This window comes from Neolamprologus brichardi, chromosome 9, assembly GCF_056152115.1.
Source record: "Neolamprologus brichardi isolate AB-2024 chromosome 9, ASM5615211v1, whole genome shotgun sequence".
NCBI classification, from domain to species: Eukaryota; Metazoa; Chordata; class Actinopteri; order Cichliformes; family Cichlidae; genus Neolamprologus; species Neolamprologus brichardi.
The window spans coordinates 33,315,438-33,331,299 of NC_142112.1; the positions used below are offsets into that span (position 1 = coordinate 33,315,438).

A 15,862-nucleotide genomic window follows, 5' to 3' on the forward strand; every position below is an offset into this window, starting at 1 on the left:
ATTAGACATAAAGCCTTTTAATTAGGCTATTAATCATCTGAAGGAATGAGCGACTGCGGGGGTGACTGAGCGCTTCACACAAGCTGCACCTCGTCCCAGCTTTCCCTTTTTTCAACCTCGATCAGGGTGAAAAGTAAAGGAAGACGATGTAGATGACTCTGTGTGTGTTTGCTGCTCACTTCATCCGTCTGCACAGACACTCAGCAGTTTAACCCGAGTGCTGTGTCAGGCTTTTTGTCCTCTTTCACTATATTGACTTCTATTGTTTTCCCCTTCACTGACAGGTAACACGTCATGCAACTCAACTGTATAACAGTACTGCAGAAGTCTTAAGTCATTCCCCATTTCTTCATATTTTGCTGTGAGATGAGGAAATAATTCAATTCAATTCAATTTTATTTATATAGCGCCAAATCACAACAAAAGTCGCCTCAAGGCGCTTCATAGATACAGAGAAAAACCCAACAATCATATGACCCCCTATGAGCAAGCACTTTGGCGACAGTGGGAAGGAAAAACTCCCTTTTAACAGGAAGAAACCTCCGGCAGAACCAGGCTCAGGGAGGGGCGGCCATCTGCTGCGACCGGTTGGGGTGAGAGAAATAGGTGATTTATTTAAACATGTGCAAATGTACATGGACATACATGTGCATACCTGCAACACATGCAAAACAAAACACAGAAAATATTTACAGAAACCGTTTTGAGGATTCTAATGAGCTTGAAAGTTGATTTCTGGTAGGAGCCCCTTTATGTTTCAACACAGCCTGAACTCTCTTAAAGCTTCCTTATCATTTATTTAAGTAGTCTATAGGAACAATTCTCCAACCTTCTTGAAGGAAAAGCTCATCTTTGGATGTTAGCTACCTTCAGATGACCCCACACTTCTTCTGTAACGTGGAGGTCCGAGCTCTGAGGAGGACAATCCATGACTGATTGTGTTTTTCTACCCAGGTATGATTTTACTGCACTGTGTTTGAAATCATTGTCATGCTGAAAGATTTAGCCATTACTAATGAGATACATCCCAGATGGTGTTACATGGTGGATACAAATCTGACTGTACTTCTTTGTGTTCATAATTTGATCAATTTTGACAATTTCTCCTGTCTGTAAAGTGGGCCCAAACCACCGTGTTTTACAGATGGCTGTGAATGCGTATGAATGTTAGATAGAAAGCACTTAAGGACAGGAAAAAGTGCCTATATGAATAGGTGAATGTGGCAATGAGCCATTTCTTCTTTTGTCCTTCATTTTCACAATCTTTTAAGGACACTGCCATGCTTAGATATATCAGGCTTTCAGCTAAAAGCGCTTCAAGAATCATCTTGTTGGTAGAAAAATTCAATTTGACGGTTTGACATCTTTCATACATTCAACTAAAGAAATGGGGAAATATGTTTATGTGTTTTTGCAACAGGCTGGTAGTGAAAAAAGTGGCTAAGGAGACCATTTAAAATTGGTTCTTTGCTAAGTGCTCTGTTTTGTGTAGATGCAACACTGGTTCATCCCTTCAGTTAGATGCCTTTTTATCCTTGAAGGACTCATAGGTCAGGATTATATATGTTATATATGGTTTTAAAATATTCTTACAAGGACTGGACTGAAAATAAGTGAAAAAGCAGCCACTGTCCAAAGAAAAGCCTGGAGAACTATTGTTCAGGACACATTAAAAATAGTCTCTCGGCCTAGAGAATGTGTTTTATTTTTGTGTTTTTTGAATGAACCTTATAGCAGAAAACTGATTTTTTTCTCCCTCCATTTCCCCTAAAAACAGCCCTTTTGTTTGCTGTTTGAAGACTGAGGCTTCTTAAAATCACAAGATGCAGCTGACGCTCCGTGTACACATTCATCAATGAGGTTATTGTGTACTGCTGCGACTGAAGTGGCTGCGGTATTCTGGAAGTTCTTAGAACAAGTTCAAATCATTCTTTACTGACTCACTGTTATAAAAGCCTGCTATTTATTGACAGTAAAAGCTGTTTTTCTTATTACGGCCTAGTAATGAGGACAAGGGAGACTTCTCTCACATGTCTGTCTATGATCAGTAAAAGCTGAGCTCGTTCACTTGAAGTTCTGAAGCTGTTGAAGTGGCTTTTCTCCAAAGAAAAGAACAGAACAAACAGCCCATCTTCTTTTTAATCAGCTTCTTTTTAACACTTCGAAACAGGAAAGCACGGGTGTTACTAAAGACATTAACGATGGATGCATTCTGTTCACAGCAACCATAGTGTGAGCCACTGCTCTCACCTTTGTTTGTTTGTTGTGATGAGAAGAGGCAGATCAATTTGTGAAACTTCACAGTCATCGGTTAATGATTTGTGTTCAACTCTAACACTGGATAATCCTCCTTAATGACTTTTAGAGTAAGAATTTGAAAATGAGCTCAATGTTTTATTTTATACTGACACAAGTGGCCGAGTTTATAAAGTAATAATGATAATAATAATGGATTGCATTTATATAGTGCTTATCGGGGCACCCAAAGCGCTTTACAATACCACTATTCATTCACACACTGGTGGAGGCAAGCTACAGTTTGTAGCCACAGCTGCCTTGGGGCAGACTGACAGAGGCGAGGCTGCCATATCGCGCCATCGGCCCCTCTGGCCATCACCAGTAGGCGGTAGGTGAAGTGTCTTGCCCAAGGACACAACGACCGAGACTGTCCGAGCCGGGGCTCGAACCGGCAACCTTCCGATTACAAGACGAACACCCAACTCTTGAGCCACGATCACCCCAGTAATCCTCATGTTTACTGATGTGACAGAGAGACTAGCAAAAGTAACTCTAAGACTATTTTTTTTTGCTATGGGAGATCTACAGGTAGCCATCCAAGGTTTTGATGATTAATAAAAGACCCAATCACGACCGTCAGCAGAAAACTGATTTCTAATATCTGGAAGCAACAGGATTGAGAGCAGCTGAAGTTGCAGTCTGAAAATGTCGTGTCACTAAAATCTTCAGACGAACGAGCATCAATGAGAGATTTTCAAAAAGCGAGTTTTGGCAACGGGAGCTGCAGATAACTGAGGAATCAGCTGTTGCAGCAACAGCAACATCAGATGGCAGATAACAACAAGCTGCAGGTGACCTTCAGTGTCTCTGTCTGCCTCATCTGTCATCTCTCCGTCCTCTCTGCGCTGCAGCGTGACTGGCAGATACATCTGTATGCACTCACCTCACACTTTTTCACCTGCTTTTTCACACACACACCGCCCCCTTCCCCCTCTCCTCAGGACTGTGGACCGGTGATATTAATAGAGATCCTTCAGGGAGATCCTCGCCAGCGGCAGACATGCCAATCACGACTGTTTCCTGTCGGCAGTTGGTCAAAAACGCGCACAGCGAGCAAGTCTGCAAGCACAGTCTGCTGCTAATGCATCAGTGTGCCAGCGACAGACTTATATTAAACATTTGATATCTGCATCTGGTGATGATCACAACAGCATGTGTGTTAATTAGTCATTTAAAGGCAAAAATATTTCTTCCTTCAGTATGTTGCCTGTGTCAGTATGTTGTGATGCATTTAATGCGCTTCTACAAGACAAATAAAACTGGTCATATTTATTAAAAGAGAAGACTTAACCAGGGCAAGTTCAGACTAAAATATCAGGATTTGCAGCAGTGAAAAACAAAGCATATGACAGGTTACATGAGGAGGAACTGTGGTGCTACACGATGAAGTTATGAGTAGGGATGGGTACCGGTATCCTGACATAAACGGTAGTAACCAGACCGAAAAGCAGCGCACATTTCGGTGCTTTTTTTCCCCCTGAGCTGTAACACACTTTCTTCTTCCTTACATTTGTATTGGTGGTTGGCAAACAACTGAAAGGTGCATTACCGCCACCAACTGGTATGGAATGATACACTTTAGATTCTAGCCAATCATTTTACGTTTCCGAGGATAGTAGGCGGGTCCAGGTACGTACGTTCTTTTAGAGCAGAGCTACAGATTAAAAATGCCCAAGGCGAAGCGGTCAAAAGTCTGGCTGTACTTCACAGCAAAGTATGCAAACTCAGCGGCCCATTGTTTAAGCACTGCTTCCAGCCAAGAGTGATACCATAAATCCCCTATACCTGCAGAAAAGGCTAACATTGTTATCTTTTTACAAAAAAACAGCTGAACATGAGAGGTTTTTGGACAAAGTTTGTGTTTTCCATTCTTTAAGCACCGGTTTGGGCACCGTTTAAGCACCGGCACCGTTTCAAAACTACCGGTTTGGCACCGGTATCGGATAAAACCTAAACGATACCCATCCCTAGTTATGAGTGGGAGAGAAAGTGGTGCTAGACATGAATATGGACAACGAGAGAGTGATAGGATGTGCAGTACGAGTGACAGATGGGTTCAAGGTTGGGGTATTGTTTGACAGGTTGACAGATAAGGTCAGATAGAAATCTACGGTGAAGACTCCGATGTTTGCAGATGACACTGTGATCTGTAGTGAAAGTAATGAGTAGGTAGAAGAGAGCTGCCGAGGTGGAGGTATGGTCTGGAGAGAAGAGGAATGAATGTTAATGGAAGCAAGACACAATGCATGTGTGTGAATGAGGGGGGAGACAGATGTACAGTTAGTGAAGGTACCCGAGTTTAAATACCTCTGGTAAACAATCCAAAACAATTGAGATGCACAAAAGTGATGAAGGAGAGGGTGGTGTGGGTGGAAATGAGTGTCAGGAGTGATTTCTGACTAAAGGTTAGCAGCAAGAGTGAAACAAGCAGATAGAAGGTCGAGCTGGAGGTGGCAGAGCTGAAGATGCTAAAACTTTTATTTGGAGGATGTTGAAGACGGAGCTGCCAGACAGGAGGAAAAGAAGAAGGCCTCGGAGGAGGTTCGTGGATGCAGTGAAGGAGAAGATGTGTTATATCCGCGTGAATGCATTGCTCTCAGATCAAATTATAAAAGTTCAAAATAGCACAAAAGTGGGTTTTTCATAAGCTATTATTGATCATCTGTGCATGCTAGTCTTGCCTCAGCATATGAGAGATTTTCTGCTCAATAAGTGCTGTCTAGTGCTCACTGGTCCAATATAACCGCAGAAGAAAATCTTACGTCACCGACGCTCTGTTGTACCATCATTTTAACGTTCCTTTAAGGAATTTAACACAATACAGTTTACTTTCCTTTTTTTCCTTATGTTTGGAAAAAATGAAAGTGCAACAACATGCGAGTTATCATCAGATCAGATCACAGATTTACACACATGTGCTTGTTTCCTGGTTGAAACACACATCGGCGGCTCTTCCAGGTGAGAGGAGAGCACGGCAGTGACAGGTGAGCTCCATCTCTGTGTGAATAAACTGGTTTCTGCTCCACAGCCTGGAAGAGGATGCGCTCTTCATCCCTCTCCTCCTGTGTATGTGAGTGTCGCCGGTTGTTGTTGTTGTTGCGTGTCTCTCTCAAAAGAGCGTTTCTGGAAAACGGCCCACGGTGGCAGGAAAGGAGCCAGGGCGGCACTCTGCAGGTCTGCATGTCCCAACATGTTGGAAGTTTGGCAGAGGAGGCAGATGCTCTGATTAAGTCTTATCTGGAGCCTCTTCTCATAGTTCCCTCAGGAGTTTCCAGCCTGACATCTTATCACACACATCCACGCGTGGGTCACGCGCTGGATTATGTGTGCGTGCATCAGTGTTGGGAAGGTTACTTTTAAAATGTATTCCATTACAGATTACAGAATACATGCCCCAAAATGTATTCTGTAACGTATTCCGTTACGTTACTCAATGAGAGTAACATATTCTGAATACTTTGGATTACTTAATATATTATCATGCTGTTTACAACTACATGAATGTACTATTGCTGTGATTTATTACTGTTACTGAAGGTCCGCAGCTCCGAACCGTAGTAAAGGGACCTCTGACTAATACGGTGGGTTCGTGTCGGGCTCATAGCCGAAAAATAGCTTTACTTTGTTGTCTGGATCAATTTTGCTAGCGAGAGACAGAGAGAGAGGCGTTGAAAGGCTGCTCCAACAGAACTTATTGTTTCAGAGGAAAACACGAACACGGTGTACAGCTTATAGCTTACTTACAACTGGGCTCGTCAGGCACTCTTCTTGGCTGCAGTGGTTATTATTATATTTACATGCTTCCAGCTCCCGTTTTTGCTCGATGACAGCTCGTACTTTTCCTTTTTCTCCCTCCCTCGCTCACAGACACATAACGTGTATGGCAGTCCATTCTCCCTGCAGCACGGACTACACTGCCTATGATGCTACATTCTTTAGAGCTATACCTGTAGCATTCTGCCTATTAGCTTAGCACAACAACAACAAAAAGGCCTCTCTCACCCAGGAAACACGCAGAGAGAGAGCGTCACCCTGTAACCATGGCAACCGTAACACTGCCACCTGGAACAACAGAACGTAGCTGTCAAACAAAACCCAAACAGTCCTGACCCGCCACAATATGAAACAGGGAAGTACCGCCGTGTAATCCATTTATTTCAACAAAGTAACTGTATTCTAAATACCACCTTTTTAAACGGTAACTGTAACGGAATACAGTTACTCATATTTTGTATTTTAAATACGTAACGGCGGTACATGTATTCCGTTACTCCCCAACACTGGCGTGCATTACCCTATGAACCACTCAAAATTACACAAAGGTGCATTTTATTTACCATTGTTGTCATTATGTCATCATCTTGTGTCACCAGGTACTCCATTGACAGATCCAGTGACCCCGACAAGTACTTCTACATCGAAATCACCTCCGGGTCACTGATGACGGTGCGCTCACTAGACCGAGAGGAAGTCGGCTGGCACAACATCACCATCCTCGCCATGGAGATGAGTACGTCTTACACGCATGCTAATAAAGACGCATCTGGCTGTAACTGAGTTCTGCTTTTGCTGCTTTTATGCCATTACAGTGTAGTCTCTATTTTTTAGTTGTAGTTGTGCATCCATAGGTGGTATGGGAGCACTACGTGACACAGATTAGTGCTAACATTTAAAAAATATAGAAATCATTCATGCATACAGTTATCATAACCTGTAAAACTGCAGCTCAAATTTAAATAACTGTTATATTGAATTTAAGGACTTAACAGCAGAAATCTGTGAGATTCATTCAGCGGCTTTATGCAGAAAACACAAACACACAGGTGGATGGAGTAAACTTGAATGAACGCAGACTGAGTGATTTTTTGAGAACAGCTCTTGCAGAGTTATGTAATGCTGAGCAGGAGATGCCGCGCAGAGCCGCACACAGCTGGTAGCCCCGAAAGTCACCTTCACCCCTCCTCCCTTTGCTTTGTTTGTCTGTTTGTGCCTTTGTTTGGTAGACACACCTTAAAGGAGATGGTAATTGAATTAATGACTAATTAAAGAACTTCCCGCATGGTGGCTAATTAAAGATGTGACGGAGACGGAAAGGGCACAGAGAGGAAGAGGGAAAAGATTTCAATGAACCGGAACAAAGCAAAGCTGACGATAAAAAACTTTCTCTCTACTTCACTACTTCATACTTTAAAAACGAGCAGCTTTTTATATGTTGCTGTAAATTCAAGAGCAAAAATAACGAAGAACTCACGTGAAATTGTAAATTTATAGTTGTGATATAAGTATTTTTAGACCTGTGGACATAAGATTACTAAGATTGAGCCATGTTTGTGAAAGGTATGTGTGTTATGATGTGTCAACAATTTTACATTAGCTTCTTAATGACAAACTTGTGTTACTTGTGTTAATGAAATTGAGTCCAAAAACTGCTAAATGTCCTAAATTAAACACAAAGCAGTCGGACACTAACAATACTAGTAATTAAAAAAGTGATTATGTGAGAAGTGAAAAATCTTTTAAGAATTTTTGTGTTTAGGATAGAGTAGGGCTGGGCGATATATCGAGGTTTTAAAAAATATCGATATATTTTCATGCGAGATATAAGATGTGATAATATCCTTTATATCGATATAGTCTATGTTACATTATAACATAGCCACAAGTTTCCCTCTCTTTCGTCCACTTTTGTCTCTATGCAACGTTACTCGGCCTCGCCTCTCCTTCACTGAACACAACTCCCCCTCCTCCCCCAACTTCACCTGCAGGCAGCAACAAGATGGACACGGCAACAGTGTTGCCAACTTAGCGACTTTGTCGCTATATTTAGCGAGTTTTCAGACCCCCTAGCGACTTTTTTTTAGAAAAAAAAGTCGCTTAAAAAAAAGATGTGAAAGACATTACAAAAAACAATAATTGCTAAAAGAAATTTAATTTGTAGTTCTAAATAAATTCTAAATGCATTTAGGACGTTTTTTGCTCACTTTATGTCTCGTCCACGATGTTATTTCTCTCTCCAGCAGCGTAGGTTACAATTACATTAGCATGACCAATTATGCAAATTAGGTGATGACGTCATTTAGCGACTTCTAGCGACTTTTAGGACAACCAATAGCGATTTTCCTTACTGAGGAGTTGGCAACACTGCACGGCAAATCTCAGTTAGCGAGTTGTGGGGCTGGACGGCGTCAACGTGTTAGCGAGCTAACCGCGCTAACGAGCTAACCGCGCTAACGAGCTAACCACGCTAACGACATGGGCTGCACGGCCTAAAATCCTTTCATTTTCTCAAAAGTTGACAGCGCGCCTTATGTATGAATTCTGGTTGTGCTTACTGACCGCGAACCGATTTTATGTGCTACACGGCGCTCAGCAATCTGTCAAAAAATGTTTTAGTACGACTTTGCTAAGCTACGGAGCTGCAGCGCTTGATGGATTGTCGGAGCATTACGGCTACCGAGGAGCCTCGCGGAGTGATACGTACTGTTCTTCAACGTAATATTACCGTATTGTGTGAAAAAACAACATTGTTTTCTTTTATTTATGGAGCATGATTATTTAATAAATGCTGATAATTTATTTTTGAGTAATTTCTTCATGTAAATCTATGCTGTATGTAAATAAAAATGCCTGTGTGACATCTGGGACACAGTGTGACTAAGAACTCTCTTTTTGTTCTTAACTTATGGCTTTAAAAAAAAATATCAAGATATATATCTTATATCGCCACCCAGCTAAAAAATATTGAGATATGAATTTTGGGTCATATCGCCCAGCCCTAGGATAGAGTCAACATTTTGTTACCAAAAGTGATAATTAATTCGGAGATTGTGTCAGAACTTTAATTTGTTACACAGTGTAGTTCAATTTGAACTAAACTAATTCGTAGATTATTAATTTACCAATTCTTCAACTTCAGCAACGTTGGAGCACGCTCACTGAATATTAAAGCACAGTAAGACCACGCGGAGCTTTGACCTCGAGAGCTAATCTCACACCTCTGATGGATGGATCATGTGATGAAACCTGAGAAAGTAGTTACTTTGCACTAATTGTGTTTTCACAGCTTATTACACAGCTGGTTAGGGTATGCAAATGGCAGGCTGTAATGGGGAATATCTGCGAGGATCCTGCTGAGCTCCTCCGTTAATCTTTTACAGCAAACATGCTGCACCTTAGGATTTCTCAGAGTCATTTATCTCCGTCCGTCAGCCTCTGACCAGTTTGCGTTTCCCTGCAGATAACCCCACACAGATCGCAAGCGTGTCGGTGGCCGTGAGGGTCCTGGATGTGAATGATAATCCTCCGTCGCTGATGCACTACCTGGAGGCGTATGTGTGTGAAAATGCCAAAGCAGGGCAGGTACGGAGACACCAGTTTGCATCAGTGTTTGAAATACGTCCTTGTAAGTCATTAGTGATGATAAAATACTTGTATAATTTATATTCTGGTGCTCTTAGAGTAAAATCTGAGACACATTTTATACCACCCTCACCTGTACTCCAGAAAAACACATTTTTCTCCACTACATGACATCTGTTCGACTACTACTTCTACCATTTCTTGCTGAAAGGGAAATAAGCCATTAGCAGATTTTAAATATGACTTTCATGTCTGTAATCCAGCTGATCCAGACCGTGACAGCAGTAGATCCAGACGAGCCGCTTGGTGGGCAGCACTTCTACTACAGCTTGGCTCCAGAGGCCGTCAACAACCCTAACTTCACCCTGAAAGATAACCAAGGTACACGTTCAGTCATGGTTCTGTGTCATGCACGACTTTGATTTCTAGTGGGTCGGACCAGTAAAATAAGATCGCTGTTTGTCTTTATCTATGGAAGAGCAGCATCCACAGTAAAATATGTAGTATGGAAATATGCAGCCCAGCAGTAAATATTCATGGTTTTTACATTTTAATGTAGTCGTGGTAAAAAGCAAGTACAGCTTCCTTCTGTTCTAAGGTCTTACGAATCAGGACATAATTAAAAATCATCTGCAAGTCAAAAATTTTTAATTATTATTCAAATACAACTTCAAATGAACTGCAGCATGTGTTTGTTTTTTAACAAAAACTACACTATAACACCGCTTCTCTTTTCAGCCAGTCTGCTGTAGAGTTGCTGCTGTGTTTGGGATCATTGTCCTGCTGCATGATTCAGTTTCGATGAAACAGACATATGGCCTCAAAACTGGCTCTAGAATACTTGGAAGTGGAGGCAGATACTCTGGAGTTCGTGGTTAACTCAACTACTGTAAGGTGGCCAGGTCCTGTGCCTGTGCCAAATCATCACCCCTTCACCACTTGGTATGGGGCGTTAGTGCTGGCATGCTGTGATTGGTACTTGCTGCACATTATAGCCAAACATCTCCACTTTGGTCTTTTATGTCCAGAAGACATTAATGCAGAAGTTTCGCGGTTTGTTCAGATGCAACTGTCACTACCCGATCCGTACCGGAAACCCGATTGGTACCCCGCATGCGCGAAAGGCGTGTACTTCCGGTCATAGCGTTTTACGATAGTTATGGGTCAGAGTATCTGTTAAAATGTTAAGAATAATAAGTATATCTTAAAATGTTTGCAATAATGAAGGATTTCAGTACAATGTAGACAAAAACGAAAAATAAAAAGATAGTTACGGATCGGGACTCCCGATCCTTACTGCGCATGTGCAAAGTCGGACCGTACAAATCGGGTCTACCCGATCCGTACCGCGCATGTGCAGATGTTTTTTCTTCTTCTTCTGTTCGTTTAATGGCAGTTTACTCCCCAGCAGTGTTGGTCAAGTTACTTGAAAAAAGTAATCAGTAATTAATTACTGATTACTTCCCCAAAAAAGTATTCCCGTTACTTTACTGATTACTTATTTTCAAAAGTAATTCATTACTTAGTTACTTAGTTACTTTTTAAAAACATGATTTACAACCTGAATAGGTGATAAAGCGATAGATCTTTCAGCCCAATTCTACTTTTTCTGCATAATCCATCATACAAAATGTAATCAAATGGAAAAGTCTCTTTTTAAAACTTGTTTTGTTAGTTTTAATCTTTTAACTTTATGCATCAAGCAAAATTTTAATTATATGCAACATTCTCTGACTTGAAGAAATTAGTTTAACATTTAAACCCATTTTCTGCACATCCCAGCACATAATAAATATATATATATATATATTTTTTTTTTTTTTTTTTTTTTTTTTTTTGTGTTTACACTCACTCTTTCAGATGCAAGTAAAACACAGCAGAAAATAAATAAAATCAAAGACTAGCGGTCCTTTTGCTCTATTTTCATATTTTCACCTGTAAAGCAGGAGTAGAGTAGGCGGAGGTTTATCCTGGTGCAGGTGTGCCGCGGTCAGTGGAAGAATCCGCGAGTTTCTCTGTGAGTTTCTCATTACGTCATAGCTACTCGGTGTTTGCTTGGAAGTTTAGGGGGGTTTTTTTTTTCGCTGTAAAAAGAAGTTTTCTTCCCACGCACAGCGGACACTAATGTTTTTGTCACTTTTTACGGAATCAAACTCAAAGTAAGGTCAGTACTTCCACGCTTTAAACGCTGCACGCTCATACTCTCTCCCGCGCTCGATATATGATCCATTGTTGATCTGCACACAGCTGTTGTCACGAACATCACACTCGCTTACGTCACTGTCATGAGACATTCTCGCAAGAAAATCACGGTTTTAGTAACGCAGTAACGCAGCGTTCCTACGGGAAAGTAACGGTAATCTAATTACCGTTTTTGCAATAGTAATCCCTTACTTTACTCGTTACTTGAAAAAAGTAATCGGATTACAGTAACGCGTTACAAGTAACGCGTTACTGCCCATCTCTGCTCCCCAGTGTTCGAGGATAGCGCCACCTGCTGACCGAGCGAATGAACCCTATCGTAAACTGAATTAGTGTCATTACAAACGTGTGTTAAATTTGATTTAGTGATAGTCGAGTGTGTTTATGCTTGTCTGTGTGGGGAGGATTGACTGAAATAGTGATGATGATGTCCGCTATCACTGTCAATTGTCAGTAAACACTTAATCTGGCTGCTGAATCTTCACGTGACACATTGCTAAGTCAATATTATTAAGTCTGTAATTAGGCGCCATTCTTTTTATTTTACGGCGCTTTTGTTAAATCGGGGAACGCTCTCTGTTGAGGAGAAAAGCGTGAATTTGTTTGTATACGGATTATCCATTGTTTAAATGTCCCGGGCAGTTGAAAAGGAGGCAGAGCTGTTGAGAAATGCTAGGAGCTAACTGGGCGCTAACCGTGTCATTCAAATATACTGAACATCGCAATGTTGGCAAAGAGAGGAAGTGACGTAAGATTTGCGCATGCGGGGTACCGATCGGGTTTCCGGTACGGATCGGGTAGTGACAGCAACTTTGCAAACCTAAGCCATGCTGCCATGTTTTTTAGAGAGAACAGGCCTATACCTGGCAACCCTGGCAAACTAACCATCTTCCGTCTTCTGCTAGTTGTAACAGAATTTTAACATATAGCATGCTAACTGACACCTACAGCTACATCTCAGTTTCTTTAAGCATTGCACAGTCTGACCTTGGGTTGAGTTTGCTGGGATGTCCACTCCTGACAACTTCCACTTATGTAGAATCTCTCTTGCAGAATGACTTCAGATTGGTTGAAAAAGATTGTGTAACCTTTCCAGACTAATATCCAGCGATAGTTGCTTCTATAAGATCATTGCAGATGTCTTTCCTCTTTGCGTATACTTAGTATTCACCACACATGCTGCATTTTGGCTTCTTTTTCCTAAATCAGTTATGCAAATATGAAGTGTCATGTGCTGTAGTTCATCTGAGTTTGTATTTATCACATTTTAGAACTCGCTAAAGACTTTTAATTCCTTTCATTAAAACACACGATTCACATTCTTATGAATCTTCATGTTCTTGATAGTGTTAAAGATGATTCTTCTCAAATATCTTCATTTACTTAATAAAAATATAATGAAGGATTCAGTGTTTCTCCATTATAATTGCATTCTAGGAGCGTGGGGAAGGGAATGCAAAGCAGACTTATATTTATAGTAATTTAGAACAATCAGATAATTTTGCTAACTTTTTCTCCCTCAGGCTAGACAGAAATATTGCACTAAAGGATATTTTAACTACAGTAACAGCTGTAGAAACCGTGGTTTGATCAAATGTATGTGAGGCTATTAAAACTCTTTTTTCCTGCTATACATTGACAGTAAAGATCAGTGTCTTGAAATAAGCCTCTGTGAGTAATAGGTGTGATATTTCTGCATTTAGTAGCTTCAGTTGACATTTCATGTTCACAGCTGTGCTCGTCTTCAATTCTCACCAGCATCCCTCGACTCCTCCGCGTGTTCGGTTACCCTGAACGCAGCACATACATGAAACCCTGCTGCTATCTGCTACCTCACACTAAGCATCTTATTGTTGGATTTCTGAACACTAACTTGATCTTTCTGTGACCTCTGTGTTCACTTCCAGACAACACAGCGTGGATCCTGACACGCCGTGGCGGTTGGTCACAGCAAGACCAGACCGTTTTCTATTTGCCCATTTTCATCTCGGACAACGAGCAGCCGGTTCAGAGTAGCACCAGCACGCTGACTATCCGTGTGTGTAGCTGCGACCAGGAGGGCAACGTCATGTCGTGCAACGCCGAGGCCTACAGCCTGCCCGCCAGCCTCAGCAGGGGGGCTCTGATCGCCATCCTGGCCTGCATTTTCGTCTTGCTGGGTGAGCTGCTGTTACGATGATGTGCAAATAACCGTGTCAGCTAAAAGCTCACAAAGCCTAAGTTTAGGTGACATACACAAGTGCTGCTGCCCTACATGGTTTATTACTCTTACATATTAAAGGGAACGAACGTTTGAGTTTTAATATAAAGAGAGTGCCAAAAACTGCAGTTCCTGTAATGGCCACTTGAGGCTGGCTCCATAAGACAACAACCAATGCCCTTAGACTTCCATGCTAAAATGCCAAATTTTAAACATATTTACAGCCAGCTACAAAACAAGATTTTATTATTTCAATTCAATTCAATTTTATTTATATAGCGCCAAATCACAACAAAAGTCGCCTCAAGGCGAAAAACCCAACAATCATATGACCCCCTATGAGCAGCACTTTGGCGACAGTGGGAAGGAAAAACTCCCTTTTAACAGGAAGAAACCTCCAGCAGAACCAGGCTCAGGGAGGGGCGGGGCCATCTGCTGCGACTGGTTGGGGTGAGAGAAGGAAGACAGGATAAAAGACATGCTGTGGAAGAGAGACAGAGGTTAATAACAGATATGATTCAATACAGAGAGGTCTGTTAACACATAGTGAGTGAGAAAGGTGACTGGAAAGGAAAAACTCAATGCATCATGGGAATCCCCCGGCAGCCTACATCTATTGCAGCATAACTAAGGGAGGATTCAGGGTCACCTGGTCCAGCCCTAACTATATGCTTTAGCAAAAAGGAAAGTTTTAAGCCTAATCTTAAAAGTAGAGATAGTGTCTGTCTCCCGAATCCAAACTGGAAGCTGGTTCCACAGAAGAGGGGCCTGAAAACTGAAGGCTCTGCCTCCCATTCTACTTTTAAATACTCTAGGAACAACAAGTAGGCCTGCAGAGCGAGAGCGAAGTGCTCTAATAGGGTGATATGGTACTACAAGGTCATTAAGATAAGAAGGGGATAAGATTATCTATAGTGAAATTTCTCTTTCATGACAATTATACTGGTTTACGGTTTATAGAAGAAACTATCCATCTCCATTTACAGTCTCACATTTGTCCTTTAGCCTTGATCCGCTGGTGGTTTCTTTCTGTTAAATAGAAGTTCTTCCTCCCCACAGTCATCAGATGTATATTGTAGGGTGTTTAACTTAAAGCAATGTAAAGCAATTCTGTCTTCAGCTGCCTTTTTGAACCTGTGTTTATATGAAAATATAACCAGCTGTGTGACAGTGTGATTTTATTCAGAAAAGTCATAGTTAACATCAGCGCTGTTTTCAGGTTAATGACCTAAACTAAGCACTGAGAATCTGTAGTGAAACCTTCCACTATACTTACCCTGAAGTGTCCTGTGTAACAAGTGAGATTTAAAGGATAAGGGTTAGGCATGTTTAATATTTGTGGATATTTATAAAATGTTGCTTTTGGTCTCCATTCTGTGGTTTTATCCTTGAGTCCTGCGATCGCTGTTTTAAAAAAGTAAATGCAAAAGAAAAACATTGGTGAAACAGTTGTCCCTGATTTGTCCAATCATGCTCTGCACAAACTGTGAATGTCATGTTGGAAAGCCAGCACGACGAGAACCTTTTTCTGCACCGAAATTTTCACGGTTCGTCTCATTTGGACGCCTGCCTCATTGACAGGTCAAACGTGAAGTGCACGAATGCAGAAAGACATCATTCAGCTGCCGTAAACCGCTGGAATATGTGGCTGGAAAACATTTTCCAAGTCAGACCACATTTTAATCTCCGGTTGTAGGATGTGAAAGAACCAGCTGAGGGCGAGCCTCAGGGGTAGGAGCGGGCCGTGATTGAAACCACTGCCGCACTTTGTTTTACACCCTGACCTTTCAGCGAGTCGGTGTG

General features: G+C 41.5%; 1 protein-coding gene across 2 annotated transcripts in view; it reads left to right on the plus strand.

Moving 5' to 3' along the window:
* The window catches only part of LOC102782851 (cadherin-20-like), a 115,771-nt gene that overhangs the window by 96,100 nt on the left and 3,809 nt on the right, over positions 1-15,862 (plus strand). For both annotated transcript variants that reach the window (XM_087846315.1, XM_006799199.3), the window contains 4 exons: positions 6,672-6,808; positions 9,536-9,657; positions 9,921-10,038; positions 13,767-14,018. In XM_087846315.1, the coding sequence (XP_087702441.1) occupies positions 6,672-6,808; positions 9,536-9,657; positions 9,921-10,038; positions 13,767-14,018 (629 nt within the window). The remainder of the gene's footprint in view (positions 1-6,671; positions 6,809-9,535; positions 9,658-9,920; positions 10,039-13,766; positions 14,019-15,862) is intronic.